At 40.8% G+C, this 27,970-nt stretch overlaps 1 protein-coding gene across 1 annotated transcript in view; it reads left to right on the top strand.

Annotated features, from left to right (window-relative positions):
• The window catches only part of LOC119498839, a 30,758-nt gene extending 5,056 nt beyond the window's left edge, over nucleotides 1–25,702 (top strand). The window contains exons 6-13 of the mRNA XM_037787911.1: nucleotides 22,320–22,413; nucleotides 22,781–22,848; nucleotides 22,988–23,212; nucleotides 23,326–23,391; nucleotides 23,651–23,762; nucleotides 24,360–24,419; nucleotides 24,520–24,850; nucleotides 25,687–25,702. Coding sequence (XP_037643839.1) covers nucleotides 22,320–22,413; nucleotides 22,781–22,848; nucleotides 22,988–23,212; nucleotides 23,326–23,391; nucleotides 23,651–23,762; nucleotides 24,360–24,419; nucleotides 24,520–24,850; nucleotides 25,687–25,702 — 972 coding nt within the window. The remainder of the gene's footprint in view (nucleotides 1–22,319; nucleotides 22,414–22,780; nucleotides 22,849–22,987; nucleotides 23,213–23,325; nucleotides 23,392–23,650; nucleotides 23,763–24,359; nucleotides 24,420–24,519; nucleotides 24,851–25,686) is intronic.
• Nucleotides 25,703–27,970: the final 2,268 nt, after the last annotated feature.

The following is a 27,970-nucleotide window of genomic DNA, read 5'->3' as shown; positions in this document are numbered from 1 at the left end:
TCAGCTGTGTGCAAGTTTGGACGGAAAGTCTTCAAAGTGAATACAGGTTAGTATCATTGCCTTTGTTTGAAAGTACATGTTGTTGTTGTTATTGTGCAAAGTTGGTGATTGCCACTTGTTTTACATTGTGGTGGTTATTGTTGCAGGTGTGGAGGTGTGTTTCTTGACGGATTCAATGTGCCTTGGGCTTGAAGACACGATCTCCAACATCAATGCGTTTGTGCATCCTGGAACAACTGGTTCTCGCAGTTTGTCCCAGAACGTCGATCATTTTAAGAAGTTAAGTAGAGGGGCGATAGTTGTTATCCACCTCGGGACCAACGACATTGCCACTGGTGTAAGTCCCAGTTTGCTTGTGCAGCACATGGATTCTTTGATACATGGAATTCAGCGAGGACGTGAGGACATACACTTTGCTGTTTGTTCCGTGTTGCCTCGACCTGTGGATCACCATAACACCAAAGCACTGCTGAAGCAGTTCAACGCACTGATGGAGAGGAAGACAACACAGATGTGTAATGTCACATTTCTGCGTACCAACAAATATTTTCTTTCAAGAGGGGAAGTTCTTTGTCATTTGTTTGACAGGGATGGTTTGCATTTGAACCTGAAGGGCAAAGACATTTTGTTTTCTTATTTCAAGAAGTTTTTGTGGCATTTCTGTCGTCATGAGTAGTTGTCTACGGGTGTTTTCACACTTGTTCCCTTTCAATCCTCCAAAGGAACTCAGAGCGATGACTCAGCATTTTGTGTGCATATGTCCTCTGAAAGGAACTCAGACTTCTTCGTGTGGTATAACTACGGTTAGTTTCAAGTTCGCGTTGATGCATGCTTAATCTGTGTATTGTGAACACAAAGTGCTCCAGGTGTGCGTTGCCTTTTGCCAATATATTTTAGCTTTCTAGAATTTGCTTGTATTTTGTTTTGTGACGTTCATTTCTATAACACTTTGACTGAGGTAGCAGTCATTTAGAGAAGTTCTATAAAAATGTGTATTGCTCATAATGTGTTATGTCAATTTAAATTTAAATAAAAATTTAAAAAAAAAACTACTTTATGAAGTAAATGTCATGAGGTTGTGTTTTGTGTTTATTTGTAAAACGTTAACAAATGTTCTAAAAATGTATGAGATGTATTTGAAAGATATATGTTAGTCAACAGGGGTAGAAATATTTGATTATGTAGTAATGGGTTAGGAGAAGTCAGATAAGATCCTTCCACATTTGGCGAGCAGTTGTAATTCAGCTGTGGAGGTGAATCCTGTGGGCAGACTGAGCAGCCACCCAATGACCCCACCCGTGTTGAAGTGTAGAATATTGTTGGTTCGTTATGAAACTGTGGCGGGCATAATTAACGGGAAATACTGTAGCCTGATCCGTGTCCCTCCAGCTGATCAGTGAGGGATGACGTTTCCTTTAGAGAATTGAACTCATATACGGATTCAGATGTCCTGAATATAAATATGAAGTAATGGAACATACTTCTGTATATGAGTAAGTATGATGATTGTGAAAATGAAAATGAAGACAAAGCTGACAGAAGTAGAGGTGATAAACTAGATTCACATGATCTGAGTCACGTGATTGATGTGTTTTGTTATTTCAGAGTTCTTGTGCTATAGGTTTATTTTATAATAATTTATTTAAAAATCAATACATAGACTAGATAAGACCAGGGACCATTAAAGTTACTGTGCTTATTTATATTGAAATAGAGAGCATGTATACAGACTGTTGTGTATACATGTATACAGACATTGTGGCATGTCTTGATAAACAGTGAAGTTGTCAATAAATAAAAAATAAATAAGTTAGTAAAGTTCTGATCAGTCAAGAATAGACGTGGTTTAAATATTAATATCTATTATAGACTGTGGGCTAAAATGCACTAGAAGCCTTATTCTCCTTTACAATGATACACTGGCTACATGTTTACAATCAGGCAGGCAAACTGATTACAATATACAATAATTAAGATTAGTGTATATGATGGAATAGTAGCATTAGAATGTACCACAGGTCACTAAATTTGGGCTTTCTATGAATAAAAACTTCTCTGGGGGGTCATGCCCTCTGACCCTATAGGTGGGAACTGTTTCTCACTGGATGGCTACTCCATATCCTTGTGGAACACTGATCAGGGCTCAAATATAAAAGCCATGGTACAGAGAAAACAAAAAAATGAAAGGATCAGAAAGGCAATGAACAAATGTCTGGAGAAGCACCAGATATGACAGAAATATCACATGAAACTTGGTGAGCTAGGTGCTTCTCATTTCATCATTTTTCGCCTCCTCGTCTCCTCGCTCCTCGATCCTCCGGCTGTGACCCGGAAATCGATCTCAGTCCTCCATCTTGAAGGACGTCCCAATTCATAAAATGCGCATCGAGGAGCGAGGATCGAGGAGCGAGGAGGCTTGCTGGAGGAGCCATGAGCGAGGATACACCAGTGTATCCTCCAGTGTTTCCTCCACGGAAGTTTATCACCGACCGACACGCCCCCTTATTGGATATCAGTTATTGATTGGATGCTGCTGCTGATCCGTATGATCTGATACATCAGCATCACTGAGTTTCATACCAGAGTGAAGACAGATCACAGATTAAATGTTTCATAGTTTAGTTGTCTTCTGATTCACCGTCTAGTTATAATCAGTGTTAACTGTAGGTGTTCCAGCAGCAGGAGGACCTGCAGTATCTCTGTTTCAAACACCGTCACTGAAGGAGTCTGACAAGGAGAGGGTCTTATAAAACCTGACAACGAACAGATCTCAATCAACTTTCTTCAATCATTAGAAAGAGTTTTCTTTTGATGATCTGTTATTTCACTCATTAACTTTTATTAAGGATACAGTTAAAGTCAGAGAGAGAAGGAGAGTCTGTCTTTTACAACTTTTACATAATTTATCCTCATTTCCATTCAGTCACATGTGAGGCTGATAATTCCTGAGTGTCGGGTTTAATATGAGTTACATCATTTCACTTTTCCCTCAAACATTCAGCCTAATACATAACTTCTACTATCAGAATATCAATAACTACAGACGCTAATAATGAATAAATAATGAAAAGATATTGTGCCAGTAGAGATGGTTCCTGGTCCTCTAAGCAGGACTCAGTCCACAGTAGAAATACAGACTGCAGCTGTTATTCATGTGCAGGTGTTTGTTAAACAGGTAACAGGCTACAGAGAGAAAACACTGCTGCTCTGATAACTCTGTTTCTTTATTAGTATTAGATCAGTTCAGACATAAACAGCTGTTGAAGCCGACTGACAGCTGATCCAGCTGTGATCAGCTGCTGCTGTCATCAGAAACGGACGTCGCTTCACGTGACACTTCAGAGGAAACGACGTCTCATGTCTCTAAAAACATATTTCCTCGTTTCCTCTCTCCTCGAGTCTTTTCCTCGCCTCCTCTGCTCGCATCTCCCATGGGCGGGACTAAGACGCGAGGAGAGGAGTCGAGGAGAGGAGTCAAGCCGTATAAAAGAACAAATGGGAAAAACCCCTGAAGGTCGGGACCCTTTCCACGCAATCTCCGTGGATGTGGAGTGGGGCAGGGTCCGCACGGTGTCTTCTGAGGTCGATGATGATTTCCTTTGTTTTTACTGTGTTCAGAGCCAGGTTATGTCTGCACACCATGCCGTCAGTCGCTGGACCTCGTCCCTGTAGGCCGTCTCGTCTCCTTTCAATATGTGTCCGACCACGGTGGTGTCGTTGGCAAATTTGATGACAGTGTTTTTTGGGTGGGATGGAGTGCAGTCATGGGTGTAGAGTGCATAGAGTAGCGGGTTCAGCACACAGCCTTGAGGAGAGCCGGTGCTGAGTGAGAGGGAAGAGGATCTGTGGGGGCCAAGTTTCACTGTCTGTGGTCGGTTGGTGAGAAAGTCCTTAATCCAGGAGCAGGTTCATTTCAATAACAAAATTAAATTATCCAATGATACAGAGAAAAGCTAAAAAAAAACTTCCAAAAAATGATATAAATTGTATCAGAACTTACAAAGTTAAAACTAGCTCCACCTATTGATTGATTGTGTCTGTATCTGTGTGTGTATGTATATGGACACAATCAATACTTAACTCCTGTTTTATTTATTATATATTTATATATATATATATATATATATATATATATTTATGCTCTTATGTATGCCCTTTAATTGTGTATGTGTGTATCTGTATTGTTCCATTTATATCTGTTCTGTATGTGCTGCTACTATTTACATGAATTATTTTGTTTATTAGCATTAGCAAACTTTTGGTAAAATACTTTATTTTATTTTTTTACGATAGCTGCTCTTTTTGTCATTTTACTTTACTTGTGGCTTCATAACTAGTTATATTCATTTATAATATGTGTTTTAAGTGAAAGTGAATGGTGACTACCTTATCTACTACCTATTTCATGACTACAACTCACATGCTAGGACTGATGGTTTCCACGTGAAAAAAACACTAGTAAAACAACTTTTCTATGTATTTCTTTTCTATTTACAGCTCCGACAGAAAATTATAAGACAGCTAAGCGGAAATTCAATTATTTGTCTTTTATTGAAGACTTTTTTAGAAAAACACACAGCACCTAAGTAGACAGCAGACCAACTCACAAAGGCTCAGGAAGTCACATCCTCGCCTGTGAGCTCACACTGCTGACCACTAAGGTGGGAGACCATTCACTGGTCCTGGTCCTACAGAGCTCTGTAGGCCTCTATAGGACAGAGAACATTCACTGGTCCTGGTCCTACAGAGCTCTGTAGTTCTCTATAGGACAAAGACCATTCACTGGTCCTGGTCCTACAGAGCTAAGTATTTCTCTATAGGACAGAGACCATTCACTGGTCCTGGTCCTACAGAGCTCAGTAGGCCCCTATAGGACAAAGACCACTCTCGGGTCCAGGTCATACAGAGTTCCTCTTGGGTTTGACGATGCGGTGGAGGTCTTGGTGATGGCTTTGCCCACATGGGAGGAGAAGCTCCAGATGGGGCTACGTTTCTTTGGTGGTGTCAACAGCGTTTCCTTGAAAATCTTGCCAATATACCCTTCACACATCCTCATCATAGCCAGCACGCAGTCTGCATCGCCACAGTTCTTGAGCAAGGTCTTGTAGATAGCTTTGTCGAGGTCGTCAACGATCTCTGGGGTGAGTTCAACATCTAACCCTTTGATTTCGGCCCATATCTCTTCGACTAGTAGTGGAATGATGGTCACCTGGTTTCCACATTCAAAGTTCACCTTTGTTTTGCTGAAGGCCCGGGTAACGAGCTTCTCCACAACGATCAATACAGCTGTTTTTTGGATCGATGCGTGTTTTTCCCGAGCCGGTGACAGAGCGTCCATCAGAGCCTGAGTGAACCTTTCACTGTGGAAGCCAAACTGAGTGGCCAGGCACCACCCCATCAGTCTAAGGAAACGCTGCACTTTGCCGTGTATGTAAGTGTACATGTTCTCACGTGATGGTAAAACATGCACTACCCTTGTCAGTGCTTCTGGGTTGATCTCACATGACTTTGTGATGTGATTGTAGAGGTATTCACAGAGTGCTTCTGTGAACACCAGGTCTTTGCCGCTGAAAATGTGCTGTAACCTCTCAAGCACAGCCTCATTTCCAGCTTGTTGATCATCCTCTGGCAGAATTAGATCTTCAATAGCCTTACTGAAGGACTGGATTGATTCGTCGCTTTCAACTGTGGAGCTGGGCAAGAATCTATCCTTCAGCTCTTTTGCGACTGGATGTGCTAACAGTTTGGCAAACTGTTTGGCCAAAAAGATCTTTATCTTGGCCGGCACTTCTTTCCAGAGCTGTTGGACATGTTTTTCAGATTCTGGCCTGGTACTTGCAGAATCTTTCTCAACCAGTTCATCGACAGACTTTGCGATTTCCTTTGCAAAACTTTCAGTCTCTCTGTCGGTGTCGGATTGCAGCAGCTCACGCTCAGAGACCTCCATGATATCCAGAAAAGGTCCTGCGAGTTCACCGAGCTCTTTCCCAATCAGTTCTTCGACGACGCCGGTTGGTGTGGTCGAGTTGTCCTCTGACCTTCTTGAGAACGTTTCCTTGGTTTCCACAGATCCGTCCTGATATTGATGTCCTGATCGACGAGGTGTCAACACAGCTCTCATCTTGGCCATGAATGCTTTAAAGCTGTGGGAGACGTGACGGACCATTTCGGTGAGTCTGTCAGATCTGTTGCCCGATTTGTTGTCCGCTGAGCTGTTGACCCTTTCTGCGACGTCTTCAGCAATCAAGTCGGTCAAGATTTTTGTGCCCTCACAGTTGACTTGGACGTTTACCTTCAGGACCACAGCAAGAGCCCGATGGAGCATGTCGCCCAGACTGGACCGGACAACCTCAGACGTGATGGCATTCACGTCGTCAGTCTCCGAAATGCATTTTGTCACTAAGGCGATGATGTCCTGGACCAGTTTCGCCGACAGAATTTCTGTGCCGGAATCAGGTTCCCCTCGTTTCAGCATAGCCTGCTGTTGCACTGTCAAACTTCCTAAGAAGGTTTTGAACAGTGGACGAACATCCTGCTCTCTGATCTCTGGTGTTGTCTGTGAACTTCTTGTATAAGTGGCCATTGCAAATGAATGATTATCTTCAATGTCTTGACTAGAAGCGTTGTTGTACATGTGAACTCTTCGAGCAAACTGTCAGAAATGGGATTTTTTGGTTAATTCTCTCCTACTTGTGAAAGTTTCATCAAAACCACTTTAGATTCTGACGTCACTGATCACAGCTGGCTCCAATCTGACGTCATACTTCAGAGGAATGTCCGCTAAACTCCGCCCAACAGCGGCTGGCAACGGTTGCTAGGCAACGGCGGCATCCTCTGGCAGCTTCAGGTGAAGTACCAACACGAGAGATAAAAGTACAGTAACAGTTTGATCATCTTGTTTTATCCTGTTTATGGCAAAACAGCTGAATGAAAATACGGAATGTTCGGTCGCCAAACTCTGTTAAAAACTTACGGTAGTTTAATGAGGCTTGCTCCTGTTTGGCTATTGTTGTGGGAGAAGACCAGCAACGTGGAGACGGTTGAAGAAGTTAAAACTGAACCGGAATAAGTGTTTTATTGTGTATTTAGTGTCGCCGAGTTGACAACTGGACTCTGCCGATCCTCAGACAACTAACCCGCGTCTCTCTCAAGGTATGGAAAGTAGGTCAGAGCTAACGAAACCTTAAATTAACTGTTTTCTGGATGGAGTTTGGTGTTGGGCGTTTTCACACAGAGAACAGAGCAGAGTAATAGTTTCTCAAAGACAGCCAGGTAATAATAATATATACGTGTACAGAGTATGAAAGAAGACGGTAAAGTAGATTTATTTGTCCTCATTGCAACATCACACATTCAATAACGCATTCAGCACATAAAGAAGATCAACGTCAGCTGCTGCACCTCCACTGATAAGATATCCTTTAATACTGATGGAGCATCACCATATATACAGTGACCATAGTAGTAGGGCATGGGTCAGCAACCTTTACTATCAAAAGAGACATTTTAGACCAAAAAATAAAAATAAATCTGTCTGGAGCCACAAAACATTTGAGCATTGTGATGAAGGTAACACAGTTTATAGTCTAAGTATATAGTATATAAGCCTAATGCAGTGAGGGCCAAAGAGCAAATGTACCATGGAGTATTAGGGCCACATTGAGGGAAAAAACATCTGAGATTTACAGAATAAAGTCATAACTTTACGAGAAAAAAGTCGTAATATTACGAGAATAAAGTCATAACTTAATGAGAAAAAATTCGTAATATTACGAGAATAAAGTCATAACTTTACGAGAAAAAAGTTGTAATATTACGAGAATAAAGTCATAAGTTTACAAGAAAAAAAGTAAATAACACGTAAAATTGCTACTTTATAATATTATGACTTTATTCTGGAAATCAAACATTTATTTTTTTTCCTCAATGTGGCCCTAATTTAAACATTATATACTGTATAAATCATGAAGCTGAGTATGAATCATGATTACATTTGTACACATTAATTGGCAGAGCAGTAGAAATGATTTGTGTTCAAAGTGTTGCTTTCACAAAGATTGTTTTAAGGTTAATATTTCATGTTAAGGTCAGTTCATCCTAATGACATGTCAATATTAGTTTTTGTCAATCAAAAGTATAAATGTAATAATATCACATTTCAGTGTTAGGGAAAACCTTTTTATGTGAATATAAAATCTCAGGGGGTTCATAGATATTCAGTATATATATATATATATATATAGGTTTAATTTATATTAGTTTAATTTAAAAGCAATACATAGACTAGATAAGACCTTGCACCCTTAAAGTAACTGTGTTTATTTATATTGAAATAGAGAGCATTTATACAACAACCATCATTGTGGCATGTCCTGATAAACCACAGTGAAGGTTTCAATAAATCAAAATAAATAAGGTCTATGATTCTGAATTAGTAAAGTTCTGGTCAGTCAAGAATAGACGTGGTTTAAATATTAATATCTATTATAGACTGTGGGCTAAAATGCACTAGAAGCCTTATTCTCCTTTACAATGATACACTGGCTACATGTTTACAATCAGGCAGGCAAACTGATTACAATATACAATAATTAAGATTAGTGTATATGATGGAATAGTAGCATTAGAATGTACCACAGGTCACTAAATTTGGGCTTTCTATGAATAAAACATTCTCTGTGGGGTCATGCCCTCTGACCCTATAGGTGGGAACTGTTTCTCACTGGATGGCTACTCCATATCCTTGTGGAACACTGATCAAGGCTCAGATATAAAAGCCATGATACAGAGAAAACAAGAAAATGAAAGGATCAGAAAGGCAATGAACAAATGTCTGGAGAAGCACTAGATATGACAGAAATATCACATGAAACTTGGTGAGCTGGTGTCAGGTTGGGTGTGGTCACAATTAGGGAAATGTGTCCCCCTGTCCAGAATTCCTGATGGCTGGCCTGCATAGAGGCAGCATCTGTGTGGAAAGGTTAAGTGTCAGTGATCAGCCATTGAGTTCATGTGGTAATGCATCAGACGGTCAGAATCTGGTAGAGCTATCGTATACAATAGTTTTGGTGCAACAGCTTTTACTGTATCTTACATGACAAAAGCAGGATGATTAAAAGAGATTACTGTGGAGGGAGCCTGTGTTTGTGGCAGTGCTGTCTGCAGATGAAGGAGAACTCTATGAGACATTAGAGGTGAACTAGTACATTTGCAGTTTGGTTTAGTAACAACATATAAAATATATTTCGTTTTAACATGTATGTGAAATGTTATACAGATGTGATTGTAAATTAATAGCAGTGCACTTTATTATCTGATTCCAGTATTCATGATACGAATTGTGCTAGAAGCTGTGTCTAACACAATTTCAACACAGAGTGAGTTTAACAAGAGTTGTATTCCATTCCATTGTATTCACATTGTTTTGGATGATTTGAATTCATTTAAATTATAAAAATGAAACATTATATCCTGTTTAAATCATGAAGCTGAGTATGAATCATGATTACATTTGTACACATTAATTGGCAGAGCAGTAGAAATGATCTGTGTTCAAAGTGTTGCTTTCACAAAGATTGTTTTAAGGTTAATATTTCATGTTAAGGTCAGTTCATCCTAATGACATGTCAGTATTAGTTTTTGTCAATCAAAAGTATAAATGTAATAATATCACATTTCAGTGTTAGGGAAAACCTTTTTATGTGAATATAAAATCTCCAATCACTGTTGTTGTCTTGATTTGTGTTTTCACTAAACCTTTTACAGTTAACTCCATGTCATTATCCTTTATATATATATATATGTATATATACACACACACAACAGAGTTATTTTGATGCGAGCAAAGTTTATAAAAGTTTTTCCAACATGTCTTCATGTAAATGAACTAGCCTGTACCACTTGGTAAAATTTGGTATGATGGATACAAAGGGGATTGTTTCAATAGCTAATTTACATCTCTTTTGCCATTGGTCAAGTGGTTGTGTCATTAGCATCTTGTAGGAGGGTTCTTTTTTGTTTCTTGTATAAATGTGGTGTGAAGATGAGGTGAAACAGAAGGCTCAGCTACATAGCTTTACATCTGTCTTTCTGGACTACTGCCTTTGGTGAAATTAAAAAAGGTACAAGACTACAATAGTATTTATACAAATCATTTTTACCATTTTTTTTTCTGTGAGATTGAAGTTTGTTGTTAGTTTATAAGGTAATTAAATATATATATTTGCAAGGTACATACCGTATATTGATTAATGAAGTGAATGAATTTTGTATGTGTAACTTTGTAATCTTTCTGTTGACAGAACATGGCTTGTCAATCGCCCAGTAAATTTGCCACCATAGACCATGATGATGTAGTGGCAGCTTCGAATTCTCTACAGCTTGCATGTGTAAGTTTTGAGTGCTTTATTTTATTCGTGTTTATGGTAATATGTGTCATGTTGACTGTAGTAAGCCTATGTAGGTTGTATAATATGTGTTTTGTTTGTTGTGTGTGTTGCAGTATTCATGTCTGGATCCATCACTAAGCCGTGACCAAGTATACCGCCGTATTGTAGATGCCAACTCACTGGTATCTACAGTTATGGACAGTTTGGTGAAGTTACAGCAGTCAACGCACAAAGAGGCTGAATACTTGCAAAATGAGCTGGACGAAACGGACAAGCGATGCGAGAAGTTGCAGAAGCAACTGAAGGACACTCGGGCCCAGCAACAATTTCGTCAAGATGGTAAGAGTTAGAAATATTCACTTAAATCAAAAATTGCAAGTTTGAGTTTCCATTACAAATATGTAGTCATTATGCGACAAAGGCATATTGAAGTGTGCATCTTATATAATATGTACTGTGAAGTGCAACAGCAAGTCAGAAGCAAGATGCATTAGATGTCATGAACACACTTTCTTGAAAGGTGTGAACATAATCATAGATAATTGAAAATTATTATGATTATGTTTCAAATTGTTATTTGTGGGTGGAAGAATTTAGCACCATTTAATTACATAATTGTTGTTAATAAGGAAGGCCTTCTTAGGGACATTCATGCTGTGTTTTATGAATAGACTGTATTTTTGTAATCAGTTGTGGTTGACAGAAGTTTTGAATTTCTGAATACATGTCAGTATCCTAAGCAGTGGTCATTTTTACAGCTTTGGTAATTTGTATTTGTTAACAACTACATGAATACATTAACAATGTGAGGTATAGTAATATGTATGAAGATGTAATTGAAATATGTTGTCACTCAGATACCATTTACAGTCATAGACAATTGTGTATGTACAACGTTTCATGATTCTGGTGGCAAGTATATTAGTATCATGTCTGTTGGATATGGCCATGGCATTCTCAGAAGGATTTTCCATCAGTTACTATTGTTATTGACACATGTGTGTGTTTGTGTTTGCATTGTGTTATAGAAGTGTCTCACGGCAAAATGATGGCTGTGGCTCCTGAAGTGGAGTTGCTGAATGATGACAAGGAAGCAAAAGTCTGTTCCTGGAAGGACTTAGTAAAAGAAGTGGTGTTGGACGAGGTCGATGTAGATGTGCCCAGCGGCTCTGATGACACCGATTTGGTTTTGGAGTAACTTTCATAATTAGCACTGTGTACTTTTAGCACACCCACTTTAAATTGCAACTGTTGTGCTGTTATAAATAGTCTGAATAATGGTGTTGACATTTTTTTTTATAGTGTGTGGGGTGTTTATGATGCACTTTTAGTGTGCTCTTAAGATTATGTTCTATTTTATTTTTGCGTTGTATTATATTTTCTTTTCAAACATATTTGCACTAGGACAGAGTCCTTTCTTGTAAAGTATCAGTTCTGCAATAAATACTACTTTTTGAAGAAACTGTTATGTGGTTGTGTTTGATGTTTGTTTGGTAAAATTGAGCAAATGTTCTAAAAATGTATTAGATGTATTTGAAAGATACAACAGGGGGTTCATAGATATTCAGTATATATATATATATATAGGTTTAATTTATATTAGTTTCATATAAAAGCAATACATAGACTAGATAAGACCTTGCAGCCTTAAAGTAACCGTGTTTATTTATATTGAAATAGAGAGCATTTATGCAACAACCATCATTGTGGCATGTCCTGATAAACCACAGTGAAGGTTTCAATAAATAGAAATAAATAAGGTCTATGATTCTGAATTAGTAAAGTTCTGATCAGTCAAGAATAGACGTGGTTTAAATATTAATATCTATTACAGACTGTGGGCTAAAATGCACTAGAAGCCTTATTCTCCTTTACAATGATACACTGGCTACATGTTTACAATCAGGCAGGCAAACTGATTACAATATACAATAATTAAGATTAGTGTATATGATGGAATAGTAGCATTAGAATGTACCACAGGTCACTAAATTTGGGCTTTCTATGAATAAAACATTCTCTGGGGGGTCATGCCCTCTGACCCTATAGGTGGGAACTGTTTCTCACTGGATGGCTACTCCATATCCTTGTGGAACACTGATCAGGGCTCAGATATAAAAGCCATGATACAGAGAAAACAAGAAAATGAAAGGATCAGAAAGGCAATGAACAAATGTCTGGAGAAGCACTAGATATGACAGAAATATCACATGAAACTTGGTGAGCTGGTGTCAGGTTGGGTGTGGTCACAATTAGGGAAATGTGTCCCCCTGTCCAGAATTCCTGATGGCTGGCCTGCATAGAGGCAGCATCTGTGTGGAAAGGTTAAGTGTCAGTGATCAGCCATTGAGTTCATGTGGTAATGCATCAGACGGTCAGAATCTGGTAGAGCTATCGTATACAATAGTTTTGGTGCAACAGCTTTTACTGTATCTTACATGACAAAAGCAGGATGATTAGAAGAGATTACTGTGGAGGGAGCCTGTGTTTGTGGCAGTGCTGTCTGCAGATGAAGGAGAACTCTATGAGACATTAGAGGTGAACTAATACATTTGCAGTTTGGTTTAGTAACAACATATAAAATATATTTCTTTTTAACATGTATGTGAAATGTTATACAGATGTGATTGTAAATTAATAGCAGTGCACTTTATTATCTGATTCCAGTATTCATGATAAGAAATGTGCTAGAAGCTGTGTCTAACACAATTTCAACACAGAGTGAGTTTAACAAGAGTTGTATTCCATTCCATTGTATTCACATTGTTTTGGATGATTTGAATTCATTTAAATTATAAAAATGAAACATTATATCCTGTTTAAATCATGAAGCTGAGTATGAATCATGATTACATTTGTACACATTAATTGGCAGAGCAGTAGAAATGATCTGTGTTCAAAGTGTTGCTTTCACAAAGATTGTTTTAAGGTTAATATTTCATGTTAAGGTCAGTTCATCCTAATGACATGTCAATATTAGTTTTTGTCAATCAAAAGTATAAATGTAATAATATCACATTTCAGTGTTAGGGAAAACCTTTTTATGTGAATATAAAATCTCAGGGGGTTCATAGATATTCAGTATATATATATATATATATATATATATATATATATAGGTTTAATTTATATTAGTTTAATTTAAAAGCAATACATAGACTAGATAAGACCTTGCAGCCTTAAAGTAACTGTGTTTATTTATATTGAAATAGAGAGCATTTATACAACAACCATCATTGTGGCATGTCCTGATAAACCACAGTGAAGGTTTCAATAAATCAAAATAAATAAGGTCTATGATTCTGAATTAGTAAAGTTCTGGTCAGTCAAGAATAGACGTGGTTTAAATATTAATATCTATTATAGACTGTGGGCTAAAATGCATTAGAAGCCTTATTCTCCTTTACAATGATACACTGGCTACATGTTTACAATCAGGCAGGCAAACTGATTACAATATACAATAATTAAGATTAGTGTATATGATGAAATAGTAGCATTAGAATGTACCACAGGTCACTAAATTTGGGCTTTCTATGAATAAAACATTCTCTGGGGGGTCATGCCCTCTGACCCTATAGGTGGGAACTGTTTCTCACTGGATGGCTACTCCATATCCTTGTGGAACACTGATCAGGGCTCAGATATAAAAGCCATGATACAGAGAAAACAAGAAAATGAAAGGATCAGAAAGGCAATGAACAAATGTCTGGAGAAGCACCAGATATGACAGAAATATCACATGAAACTTGGTGAGCTGGTGTCAGGTTGGGTGTGGTCACAATTAGGGAAATGTGTCCCCCTGTCCAGAATTCCTGATGGCTGGCCTGCATAGAGGCAGCATCTGTGTGGAAAGGTTAAGTGTCGGTGATCAGCCACTGAGTAGATGTGGTAATGCATCAGACGGTCAGAATCTGGTAGAGGTATTGTATATGATAGAGTTGGTTCACCAGCTTTTACTGTATCTTACATGACAAAAGCAGGATGATTAGAAGAGATTACTGTGGAGGGAGCCTGTGTTTGTGGCAGTGCTGTCTGCAGATGAAGGAGAACTCTATGAGACATATAAAATATATTTCTTTTTAACATGTGTGTGAAATGTTATACAGATGTGATTGTAAATTAATAGCAGTGCACTTTATTATCTGATTCCAGTATTCATGATTAGAAATGTGCTAGAAGCTGTGTCTAACACAATTTCAACACAGAGTGAGTTTAACAAGAGTTATATTCCCTAACATTGTTTTGGATGATTTGAATTCATTTAAATTATATTATCCGGGAACCATCACCTTAACGTGGTGGAGAGGTTTGTGTGTCCCTATGACCCTGAGGGCTGTGTTGTCTGGAGCCTCGTGCTCCTGGTAGGGTCTCCCATGGCAAATTGGTCTTAGGTGAGGGGCCGGACTAAGAATGGTTCACAAAAATCCCAATGACGACACGAGGCAGAGGAGGAGTTACCCAGCCCGGAGGAAGCCCGGGGCCCACGTCTGGAGCCAGGCCCAGACGGAGGGCCCGTCAACGAGCGTCTGGTGGCCGGGCTTGCCACGGAGCCCGGCCGGGGATACCCCGAAAAAGGAACGTGGCATCCCCCTCCTCTCCATCCTGTGGGCTCACCACCTGCGGGAAGAACCGCTTGGGTCGGGTGCGCTGCCACACGGGTGGCAGTGAAGGCCAGGGACCTCGACGGACTGGACCCGGGCGGCAGAGGCTGGCTCTGGGGACGTGGAACGTCACCTCTCTGTGGGGGAAGGAGCCGAAGCTTGTGCGGGAGGTGGAGCGCTATCAGGTGGATCTGGTAGGGCTTACCTCTACGCACAGCCTCGGTTCTGGAACCGTACTCTTGGATAGGGGTTGGACTCTATTCTTCTCTGGAGTTGCCCATGGTGTGAGGCGCCGGGCGGGTGTGGGGATACTCACAAATCCCCGGCTGAGTGCCGCTACGTTGGAGTTTACCCCGGTGGACGAGAGGGTCGCCTCCCTACGCCTTCGGGTTATGGGGGGGAAAACTCTGACTGTTGTTTGTGCGTATGCACCAAACAGCAGTTCGGAGTATTCGGCCTTCTTGGAGACCCTGAATGGAGTCCTGTATGGGGCTCCAGTAGGGGACTCCATAGTTCTCCTGGGAGACTTCAACGCGCACGTGGGCAACGATGGAGACACCTGGAGTGGCGTGATTGGGAGGAACGGCCTCCCTGATCTAAACCCGAGTGGTCGTTTGTTGTTGGACTTCTGTGCTAGTCATGGATTGTCCATAACGAACACCATGTTCGAACATAAGGATGCTCATAAGTGTACGTGGTACCAGAGCACCCTAGGCCGAAGGTCGATGATCGATTTTGTAATCGTATCATCTGATCTGAGGCCGCATGTTTTGGACACTCGGGTGAAGAGAGAGGCGGAGCTGTCAACTGATCACCATCTGGTGGTGAGTTGGGTCAGAGGGTGGGGGAAGACTCTGGACAGACCTGGTAAGCCCAAACGCGTAGTGAGGGTGAACTGGGAACGTCTGGAGGAGGCCCCTGTCCGAGAGATCTTCAACTCACACCTCCGGCGGAGCTTTTCTGGCATCCCTGTGGAGGTTGGGGGCATTGAACCCGAGTGGACGATGTTCAAAGCTTCCATTGCTGAAGCTGCGGCGGTGAGCTGTGGTTTTAAGGTCTTAGGTGCCTCAAGGGGCGGCAACCCTCGAACACCGTGGTGGACACCGGTGGTCAGGGAAGCCGTCCGACTGAAGAAGGAGGCCTTCCGGGATATGTTATCTCGGAGGTCTCCGGAGGCAGTTGCAGGGTACCGACGGGCCCGAAGAGCAGCAGCCGCTGCCGTGACGGAGGCAAAGCAGCGGGTGTGGGAGGAGTTCGGAGCAGCCATGGAGAAGGACTTTCGGTCGGCACCAAAGTGCTTCTGGAAAACCATCCGGCACCTTAGGAGGGGGAAACGGGGAACCATCCAAGCTGTGTACAGTAAGGATGGGACACTGTTGACCTCAACTGAGGAGGTAATCGGGCGGTGGAAGGAGCACTTTGAGGAACTTCTGAATCCGACCAATACGCCCTCTATGGTAGAGGCAGAGCTGGAAGCTGATGGGGGACCATCATCAATTACCCTGGTGGAAGTCACTGAGGTAGTCAAACAACTCCACAGTGGCAAAGCCCCGGGGGTTGATGAGATCCGCCCAGAAATGCTGAAGGCTCTGGGTGGGGAGGGGCTGTCTTGGATGACACGTCTCTTCAACACCGCGTGGAAGTCGGTGACAGTGCCTAAGGAGTGGCAGACCGGGGTGGTGGTTCCCCTTTTCAAAAAGGGGGACCAGAGAGTGTGTGCCAATTACAGGGGTATCACACTGCTCAGCCTCCCTGGTAAAGTCTACTCCAAGGTGCTGGAAAGGAGGGTTCGGCCGATAGTCGAACCTCAGATCGATGAGGAACAATGCGGATTCCGTCCTGGCCGTGGAACAACGGACCAGCTCTTCACTCTCGCAAGGATCCTGGAGGGGGCCTGGGAGTATGCCCATCCAGTCTACATGTGTTTTGTGGACTTGGAGAAGGCATATGACCGGGTCCCCCGGGAGATACTGTGGGGGGTGCTGCGGGAGTATGGGGTGAGGGGGGCACTTCTCAGGGCAATCCAATCCCTGTACGCCCAAAGCGAGAGCTGTGTTCGGATCCTCGGCAAAAAATCGGACTCGTTTCCGGTGGGGGTTGGCCTCCGCCAGGGCTGCGCTTTGTCACCAATCCTGTTCGTGATATTCATGGACAGGATATCGAGGCGTAGTCGGGTGGAGGAGGGTTTGCAGATCGGTGTGCTGCGGATCGCATCGCTGCTTTTTGCAGATGATGTGGTCCTGTTGGCATCATCGGTCTGCGACCTCCAGCACTCACTTGGATCGGTTCGCAGCCGAGTGTGACGCAGTCGGGATGAGAATCAGCACCTCTAAATCTGAGGCCATGGTTCTCAGCAGGAAACCGGTGGATTGCCTACTCCAGGTAGGGAATGAGTCCTTACCCCAAGTGAAGGAGTTTAAGTATCTCGGGGTATTGTTCGCGAGTGAGGGGACGATGGAACGTGAGATTGGTCGGAGAATCGGAGCAGCAGGGGCGGTATTGCATTCGCTTTACCGCACCGTTGTGACGAAAAGAGAGCTGAGCCGGAAGGCAAAGCTCTCGATCTACCGTTAAATCTTCGTTCCTACTCTCACCTATGGTCATGAGGGTTGGGTCATGACCGAAAGAACGAGGTCGCGGGTGCAAGCGGCCGAAATGGGTTTCCTCAGGAGGGTGGCTGGCGTCTCCCTTAGAGATAGGGTAAGAAGCTCAGTCATCCGTGAGGGAACCGGAGTAGAGTCCTTGCTCCTTTGCGTCGAAATGAGCCAGTTGAGGTGGTTCGGGCATCTAGCACGGATGCCTCCTGGGCGCCTCCCTTGGGAGGTGTTCCAGGCACGACCAGCTGGGAGGAGACCACGGGGAAGACCCAGGACTAGGTGGAGAGATTATATCTCTACTCTGGCCTGGGAACGCCTCGGGATCCCCCAGTCAGAGCTGGTTAATGTGGCCCGGGAAAGGGAAGTTTGGGGTCCCCTGCTGGAACTGTTGCCCCCGCGACCCGATTCCGGATAAGCGGTTGAAGATGGATGGATGGATGGATTAAATTATAAAAAAAACATTATATCCTGTATAAATCATGAAGCTGAGTATGAATCATGATTACATTTGTACACATTAATTGGCAGAGCAGTAGAAATGATTTGTGTTCAAAGTGTTGCTTTCACAAAGATTGTTTTAAGGTTAATATTTCATGTTAAGGTCAGTTCATCCTAATGACATGTAAATATTAGTTTTTGTCAATAAAAAGTATAAATGTAATAATATCACATTTCAGTGTTAGGGAAAACCTTTTTATGTGAATATAAAATCTCCAATAACTGTTGTTACACTACATGACATAAACATGACATTTTAAATTAAACTATTATAAAATAAACCTGTATAAATATTATATACAGTATATATAGTGTATATATGTACATATATATACATATATACATATGTATATATATACACAGCATATATAGTATAAGTATAAATGGTTCTGTTTCATCATTAGAGGTTCAAGATAGTATATTTCATATTTTCATATTATTTTTATCACTGATTAACCAACAAGAATAGATTATTTTCTTTTTAAGTTGTATTTCTATGTAAACTTTTTCCCCAGACAATGTTTTAATTGGTTAGTGGCATGCTGTTGGCGACGCCCACAGAAACCCACGTGTTGTGATTAGTTCCTTGTTTTTAGACACGCCCACAGAAACCTGCATGCCTGTACATATAATGCTGTTACCCTCAGGATCAATTCACTCTCTTGTTTTTTTAACAAGCGAGTAAATCTCCTGGTAACAGTAAAACACATTGGATCGAGCTTTCAGGACACCTCTGACAAATCTACAGATTTGATTTCCAACCAGTTCCTCTTGGTTTGAAGGTAAGTTTTTGCTCTTGCATTTATTTTCCATTTAGCCTACTTCTAAAAGAGCATCTGGTCGCGTAACGTTTCAGTGAGTGATTGTGTTTCGGTTTAAGAAGTGACCTTTTTTTAAGCCAAATCTTGGTTGATTGTAACTGTATATTGTCATATAATTTATGGTTCTGGCCCACTTGAAACCCAACTGCACTTGGCTGCTGTAGTTGTTTGCTACTCTTTTTAACAAGAGAGTACAATCTGCTTCTAACAGTAGAACCAATTGGATTGAGCTTGGAGGACCCCTCAGAGGATTCGACGAAGTTTGATCTCCAAACCAGTTGATTTTGTTGTGAAGGTGAATGTTGGTGTATTTAATTTAATTTCCATTTAGCCTACTTATAAAACAGTATGTGGTCAATAATGTTGCAGTGAGTCATTGTGTTTCAGTTTAAGAAGTGGTTTTAAGTCAAAGCTTGGTTGATTGTAACTGTATACTTTTATCAAATTAAGAATGTAAGTCATCGGACATCTGAATCAGTTATAGAAACATAGAGCATAGAAAATGTTACATCATATCTGTACAGAGACCGGACCAAACTCTTTATGTTGAGTGTTGATCGAACAGCAGCATAACCTGGCATTGATCCATCCAGAAAACAAGCTTTTTAAAAGTTGCTTGTCGTCAGTTGGTGTAACCTGAAAAAAGCATGAATTCGTACTTTTTTACGAATTGGCATTATTATATAGGTAGTTCGGCACACTTTTGATCCGTTTCCGGCTCTTTTAAGTGATCGCCTCTTCGTGTTCGAGAGAGTTTTTTTCTGTCTATTTTCGGTAAATTAATACATGGCAGAATTATAGGAAGAGCTTCTTTGCACCATGGGCAGTCCATGCATGCCAAACACTACAATTGGTTCCATGCAAGGTTTGTACATGAAAATGATATGCATGCAAACAGGTTTCACTTTAAAACAACACCTATTGTGTAGTCTGGGTGCCATACATATGCGTATCAGCTGCTTGATTAGACTGCAAATGCCAGTTTGACGAAGAATGACCCACCTATGGCCCATTAACTGGCACAAGAATATGTAAATGAGCTCAGATGCAAATTACAAACACTGGTACTGATTCAGCAATTTACCATTAAACTGTTAAACACTACAATGTTCAGTATAAATCTAATTTGTAATACTCATGTATAATAGTGTGTGATGTATTTACATTTAATGTTTTTATACCAAACATATTTTAAAATTATGGTGTTCTGGAAATGATAAGGTTTGGTATAATTATATTTAATAATTTAAGTGATATACAGTAGGTTATGTGCACACAGTAATCATAGGTCAAAACAGTATAAATTGTGATGAATTGTAAAAGGCGGAACTGGTAAAATGAAGAGTTGTTTGGGAGCCTAAAGAGTCGGAACTTCTATTACAGATGAGTCTGTGCTGCTGGGTTGTGTCATATAATTTATGGTTCTGGCCCACTTGAAACCCAACTGCACTTGGCTGCTCTAGTTGTTTGCAACTCTGGGTCACTATATAGTACAATGAAGTTTTTAGGGGCGTACAATTGTCGTTATTAATCAATTGGGCTTATATATTTTCAGATGCTGCGTAAAAGATCCCTTCGTCGATCTCAGGCAGCGCAGCAGAACACAGCTGGCAATATTGTCGGTATGTAGCAAGTTATTTGTTTTCTACATGCTGTCCTTATGTGTGTAAGGTGTATATTGTTGCATTATTTCTTTGCAGGATGGTGCATAATTATTTTGTCTACATAAATAATGCTGTGTTAAGTTTCATTGTGTGGTGTCTTTGTGTGTTTATCAATAGTTTGCGGAACAGGATATTGTCATAAAAAATGGCCAATTTCCTCCTTTACTGGGCGAAAGCACAAGTTGGTCATGCCTCCTGACTCTCCAGACAAGAAGGTATTATTGTTGTTAGAGTTAATGAACAAAGTACTAAATCTTGTGATAATTTGTGATTTTTATTCTAAAAATATCCTTTATGTTGTTCCAGTTTGTCCTGCTTGTTGGATGCTCCCATTTACGAGCCATTGCAGATGGTTACGTGAAGATGCCAGAGGGGCTTTCCTTTGGCATCATGTCGACGCCGGGGGCCTGTGCAGCTGAGTTGCGAACGGAGGTGATGAATTCTGTTGTCCTGCGAACACCTGATGTCGTCTGTCTTTTGGCCCCAAGCAGCGACCTCACAGCGAGCCGAACCATCGACGAGGCAGGGGTAGCTTTTGGCAAGCTCCTGTACAGTGTCTGCAGTCAATGGCCTCTTATAAACATATACATAAAACAATAATATTATTATGGCATTATTTCTCAACAAAAAATATCCTAGTCTTTACTGGTAATCTGTTTTCAGTCCAACATACAATTTCTCCAAAATAAAATTAAAACAAGAGCTTGTATTGTAAATTCATGTAAAAGGAATAAAGTGCAATGTTGTTTTTGTGGAAAAAGTCCTCCACTCTGATTTGTCTCGTCCTGAAAAAGAGACACAGAAAGCCATTAGAATAATGATAATAGTGGCACATTTTAAAACAGGTCTAATTTCCACAGCACTGTTGTGTTATGACATTAGGCTAATAATAATAATAATAATAATAATAATCCTCATCAGTATTTTTACTTAAGTACTTAACTTAAAACTTAAAATGGTTTAGACATGGATTTATTTCATCACTGTAATAATATGCAGTTAAGATAAACACTAGCAAATGTACTTTTGCATCAGTGTGGAGAACGAGAGAAATAATTGAAACTATTTACAGACTAGCAGTCACAGACTGTAGAACAATATGTAATGTTACTTTAAGCCATTTTCTCACTCGTACATCGCCGTTAAAGTAAACAGAAAATATATAACTGCCGAATAACAATGTTAGATGATGCGTGGTGTAATGTTACGTTACGTTACTATAACAGTGGTCCATAAAATACTTTTATGTGGTGATGAAGAAACATTTTAAAAACAAACTTTAAATGACTACTGTTAAAAGAAACACGTCCGCGCTTTTACAATCTCAATATATCATGCCTGGTGTGGACAAAGTCAACAGGACAGCGGTGTCTTGTTGCTTCTTCACGCAGCGCTCCGGGATGCCTTCTTGTCAGGTGCTTGTGCATTGCACTTGTACTGCTGTAGTACGCCATCTCCATTCTGCACAACTTACAGAGCACCGGATTGTTGGGTCTCTGTTTGAAGTATTCCCACACCTTTGATGAACGTTGGAGAGGTTTTTTGACGCTTGCTCTCTGGGGGAATCAGAATCCATGCTCGGACCGGGCGCAGCGCATTTTCATTACGTCATCCGATGCGTCGACGCACGTTACGTAAATCGACGTATTTACGTAATCGACTACGTCGACGAATCGCCCCAGCCTTATTTATGTATGAGCTGTTAATGTGTATGACCTTTTAGTCATTAACATCTATTTTAAAACAGGTGATGGTGTTGGATTTTCCTCCGAGGTTGAATGTAGCTGTGGATCTGCAGGACCAACTGAGGCAAGAGTTTCATTGTGTGGCTGCACGTGCAGGTATGTTTAAAGAAAGAGTTTAAGTACAGTTACAAGTTTAACAAGTTGTATACTCCTGGGCAAACTATTTGAATAAATGTTATTGTTCCATATTAGTCGTTATGGTTTCATTCGAACTACTTAAAAACCAAATTCACCTTTTTAAGATTATACATTTGTTGTTGCCAATAATCATATTATTTCCATAATATTTATTATGATTTTTTTAATAACTAAAAGGTATAACTTTCCTGATATTCATTATGATTATGTAAATATTTAAAAACAAATAATTAAAATAAGTTTCATTGTAGGTTGGCAATATATTGTAAACACAGTGTCAAAATATTCAATTTCAGTAATGTATGATGTTTCTTATTTTTTTAAGGTGTCAAGTACGTCTCCACTGCTGAGCATTTTCCTGTGCACAACCTTAAGCTGTGGAGCCAAGACGGCGTAAGTATATATGTTGTGACATGGCAAATGCATAAGTGCGATGTACCCTTTTTGTCGTTGATATAAGTTCAAATCATACAGATGCATATTGATTGTAAGATATTTGGGTTTAATTACTGTAAAATTACTTATTTTGCAGGTTCATTTGAGTGACAGTGAGGGAATGGGCATTTTGGCAAAGCTGTTCTGGACTTCTGCTCATCTGCACCTGGAGACAACTGCACCAAAGCCACAGGTTGCTCCTGAGACATCACTGCCTGCTAGAAGATTCTCTCCAAAGGTGGTCGTGAAGGAAGAGGTCGCTGCAACACGGCCATGTCAAACAGACGAAGAAGGATATATGACTGTTAGTTACAGCAGCAAGGTAAGATGTTGCACACTGTAATAAAATGATTGAGATTGTTTGGAGAAAGTGATATATAATATGGTATCTTTGTAATTGACAAAGGGTTCTAATTATGCTATTTGTAATTACAGAGGCAGCATTCTTGGGAACCTAAGCAGTCCCATGGAGCACCCAAGATGAGGATTGTTCAGCAACAGGTTTGTTATGTTTGTATTATGCGTTAATTATTAGGATATATTTATTGATTGTTTGTTTATGGATTACCTTTTGAGAGGAAAAAATGTCAACGATAGTTTTCTCCTATTTTGTTTGAAGGTTTTGAAGGAGTGTTCCAAATAGAAAACTCTTCAGTTTTATGCTTTGCTCATTAATATATAAATAGTTATACTTTAATAATTTCAAACACTGAAAAAATACATGATTTTCAAAGCTGTTTTTTCACTGCATTTTTTGAAGGTGGAGGCCATCCCACCAATTGTGGATGTCTCTCCACAGGCGTCAACTTCCAGGGCCGTGCCAGTGGTTGTGGTAGAACAGGGTCATCGTATGTCAACAAGAACTGTCAAAGGTAAGAGTGAGGCGAATATTAATGCTTGCATGTGTTTAGCAAAATTTCAATCGCCTATTGTTGCTGGGACTGATGTCAGAGAAACAGCATTGCACAGTAATGTGAATGAAGGGCTAGCATGTAGTCTTGTGGCAGCAATCAAACATGGGATTGCTCCTGTATGTACATGGAAAGGGTGAAGATGTTGATTGCATCCTTCTAGAAGGGAGCAAAATAGCAAAGGCAATGCAGCAAAGTAATGCTATGACAAAAAAAAATTGTTAAGTTGACAAAACAGCATGGTGTGTTTGGCAGTAACTGGGAGGTTAATATTGGGCTTCCAAGGTACAGTGAAACAGGGCTGATAGATGAGCAAACAGTAATGTGCGAAACTATGGAAAACATTTCAAGACAGATGGAATGTGTCTGTTGCACCTCCATGGTGCATTTAGTACCATAATTCAACACAAAGATTATTATGTGGTGTGTCTGGGTTGGCATCCAATATTGGCAGGTCTGTAGCTGTTTTCAACACATGCCTTGGTGACCTGATGTTTCATATCACAAATCTAAGCTAGTAGAAAAGTGTGTAATTATTTGTGTTTGTTGTATGTTTAGATCGAGAATCCTCTTCAGCTGTGTGCCAGTTTGGACAGAAAGTCTTCAAAGTGAATACAGGTTAGTATCATTGCCTTTGTTTGAAAGTACATGTTGTTTTTGTTATTGTGCAAAGTTGGTGATTGCCACTTGTTTTACATTGTGGTGGTTATTGTTGCAGGTGTGGAGGTGTGTTTCTTGACGGATTCAATGTGCCTTGGGCTTGAAGACACGATCTCCAACATCAATGCGTTTGTGCATCCTGGAACAACTGGTTCTCGCAGTTTGTCCCAGAACATCGATCATTTTAAGAAGTTAAGTGGAGGAGCGATAGTTGTTATCCAAATCGGGACCAACGACATTGCCACTGGTGTAAGTCCCAGTTTGCTTGTGCAGCAGATGGATTCTTTGATACATCGAATTCAGCGAGGACGTGAGGACATACACTTTGCTGTTTGTTCCGTGTTGCCTCGACCTATGGATCACCATAACACCAAAGCACTGGTGAAGCAGTTCAATTCAATTCAATTCCATTTATTTTTGTATAGCGTCAAATCACAACAGAAGTTATCTCAAGACGCTTTATATATAGAGCAGGTCTATGACCGTACACCATAGTTTAGAGACCTAACAGTATCCACCAAGCGCACTATGGTCAAGAAAAACTCCCTGATTACTGGGAAGAAACCTGGAGCAGAACCGGGCGCAGGGCGGGCGGCCATCTGCCGAGACCGGATATATATGAGAGAGTGAGAGAGTGAGAGTGAGAGTGAGAGTGAGAGACCACAATAATAGCCTAGCAGCTGTAATAGCTAATACAAGTAGGACTGATAACACAAAACCAATAGTGGTGGATGGAAAGAGCGATAAAACAACTATCGGAATTGATGTCATTGGGCCGTCCTCAGACGGGCTTTCAAGTGGAGCTTCCAGCTTTCTCAGTCCACCATACATCTGGCTAGCTCGCTAGCACTGTCCAGCATCTCTCCTCAGTACGTCCATGTGTGTTGGTGTGGGACGTCCCTGTGATCGATGCGTTGGTTCCCGCAGCATCAGCATGCTTGCTGGGAGTTCTTGATGTCTTTGGCAGTGACCGAGTGACCAGTTCAACGCACTGATGGAGAGGAAGACAACACAGATGTGTAATGTCATATTTCTGCGTACCAACAATTTTTTTTTTCAGGAGGGGAAGTTCTTTGTCATTTGTTTGACAGGGATGGTTTGCATTTGAACCTGAAGGGCAAAGACATTTTGTTTTCTTATTTCAAGAAGTTTTTGTGGCATTTCTGTCGTCATGAGTAGTTGTCTAAGGGTGTTTTCACACTTGTTCCCTTTCAATCCTCCAAAGGAACTCAAAACGATGACTCAGCATTTTGTGTGCATATGTCAACACTCCAAAAGAAGTTATACCCCTCTGAAAGGAACCATGCTCAGACTTCTATGTGTATTACTCATAATGTGTTATGTCAATTTAAATTAAAAAAAAATAGTATGAACCTCTAAATGGTAGTATCACATAATAATGATCTCTATCACTTCTGATGTGATTGGTTGCAGTGATGGAGGATAATATTGTATATTATATTTTCATATTTTTGAATGAGAAGGATGGTGGTGCGTAGGCTGCGTAAAGTCAGAATTTGAGCAAAATGATTATCACTGGAACAGAGTGTTTTATTTTAAATTGTCAGTTCTGCAAATAAAAACTACTTTTTGAAGTAAATATCATGAGGTTGTGTTTTATGTTTATTTGTAAAACATTTCACAAATGTTCTAAAAATGTATGAGATGTATTTGAGAGATACATGTTAGTCAACAGGGGTAGAAATATTTGATTGTGTAGTAATGCATTAGGAGAGGTCAGATAAGATCCTTCCACATTTGGCGAGCAGTTGTCATTCAGCTGTAGAGGTGAATCCTCTGAACATGGAGCAACGCGATACTAGACGCCCATGGCAGGGACTGCGGACTATAACGGAGTATCGGGGCAGACGCCCTTCAATTGTGAGTGCTGACGTCACCCTAGCTGACAACCTGAACTCATTTTTTGCACGGTTTGAACCTAGCAATAGCACTGCTAGCTCGCCGGCTAACAATAACATTGTTAGCATAGCTGGAGTGAGTTCCGCTGGGGATGATCACACACTCTCAGTGTCAGAGCACGTTGTGAGGAGGGTTCTGATGAGTGTGAGCACTGGGAAAGCTGCAGGTCCAGATGGCATATCTGGGCATGTACTGAAGACCTGTGCTAATCAGCTAGCCCCAGTGCTAACCACTATATTCAACCACTCCCTGGCTAAGTCCGTGGTCTCTACCTGCCTCAAGCAATCCATTATTGTCCCTACGCCTAAGAATTCTCCTTCAGCTTGCATGAATGACTACCGACCGGTGTCCCTCACCTCAGTGGTCATGAAATGCTTCAAGATGATAAAGGATCACGTCTGTGCCTTTCTCCCTTGCACCATGGACCCGATACAGTTCGCATACCGTCCAAATAGATCCATGGATGATGCCGTCTCCCTGGCACTGCACACCTCACCTCACTCTCTCACCTTGACAGTTGTAGGGGGGGCTATTTGAGACTGCTGTTCATTGAGTACAGTTCAGCTTTCAATACCATAGTCTCCACTAGACTGACTGACAAGCTGATTGAGCTGGGACTGAACCCCCCCCCCCCCCCCCCCCGTGTGCCTGTGTTGCGACCTAGAAATATTTTATAATTTACATTTTATTCACCTAGAATAGATTTAAGTTATATAAGAAGAAATAAACACTACACTACACTATTATCTGATTTGTTATTATCACGAGGTCAAAGTTCAGAGTGATGTGATGTCATCAGTCAGCGCAATGTTATTATGGCAAAGGTCAAAGTTCAGAGTGTGATGATGTCATCAGTCAGCGCAGTAGCGACTAGAAAACGTGCTTGTTGTTTACAATTTGTGTGCGAGCGGTTCTGATTGCTTCTTGTAAAAGATAACTTCAACAGAACTGGGAAAAATAAAAGTTGCCAAAAGGAAGACGGAGTTATGTCTCTTTAAGGGTGCAACATAAACTTGGTGTTTCTGCCCGGTTGGAGTAAACTGCCCTCGTAAGCTGAGGAGGTATATTCTGCAGTATCTGGAAGGAGAAGATGTTACTTCACGAGAGGACGAAGGAATGTCTTTATTACTGCACTTAAATTACAAAATTGACGAACTAAATGAGGAATATGGCGATAGTGATGAGTCCCTGCCTCAACAAGTAGTTCAAGAGCAGCGCCTTGTTGACGAAAATGATATTGCACCCACTAACTCAGATAAACAAAGAAAAAGTGTTCCTGCCCCCAATGCAAAGGAAGAAGTCTCTGTTGCTAGTCAAAATGTTGCTTATGTCCATCCACTGTACAGAAGGGTATTCAAAATAATTGGACAAATTGGAGAACCAAATCAAAAGGATAAATTAGCATACACCAGTTTGGAAAGACAAATTCAAAGGGCATTGAAAAAAGGATATGACGAGGGAGAAGTGGTCGAAACTGTCATTCAAGCCATCGCTCCAGGAACGAAACTAAAGAGTTCTCTGGAAAGTAGAGTTGATTTGACACTACAAGCTCTCAGACAGATATTACGGACTCATTACATTGAGAAGGA

Source organism: Sebastes umbrosus, chromosome 12 (genome assembly GCF_015220745.1).
Source record: "Sebastes umbrosus isolate fSebUmb1 chromosome 12, fSebUmb1.pri, whole genome shotgun sequence".
NCBI lineage: Eukaryota > Metazoa > Chordata > Actinopteri > Perciformes > Sebastidae > Sebastes > Sebastes umbrosus.
This window is presented reverse-complemented; position numbering and strand designations above follow the sequence as displayed.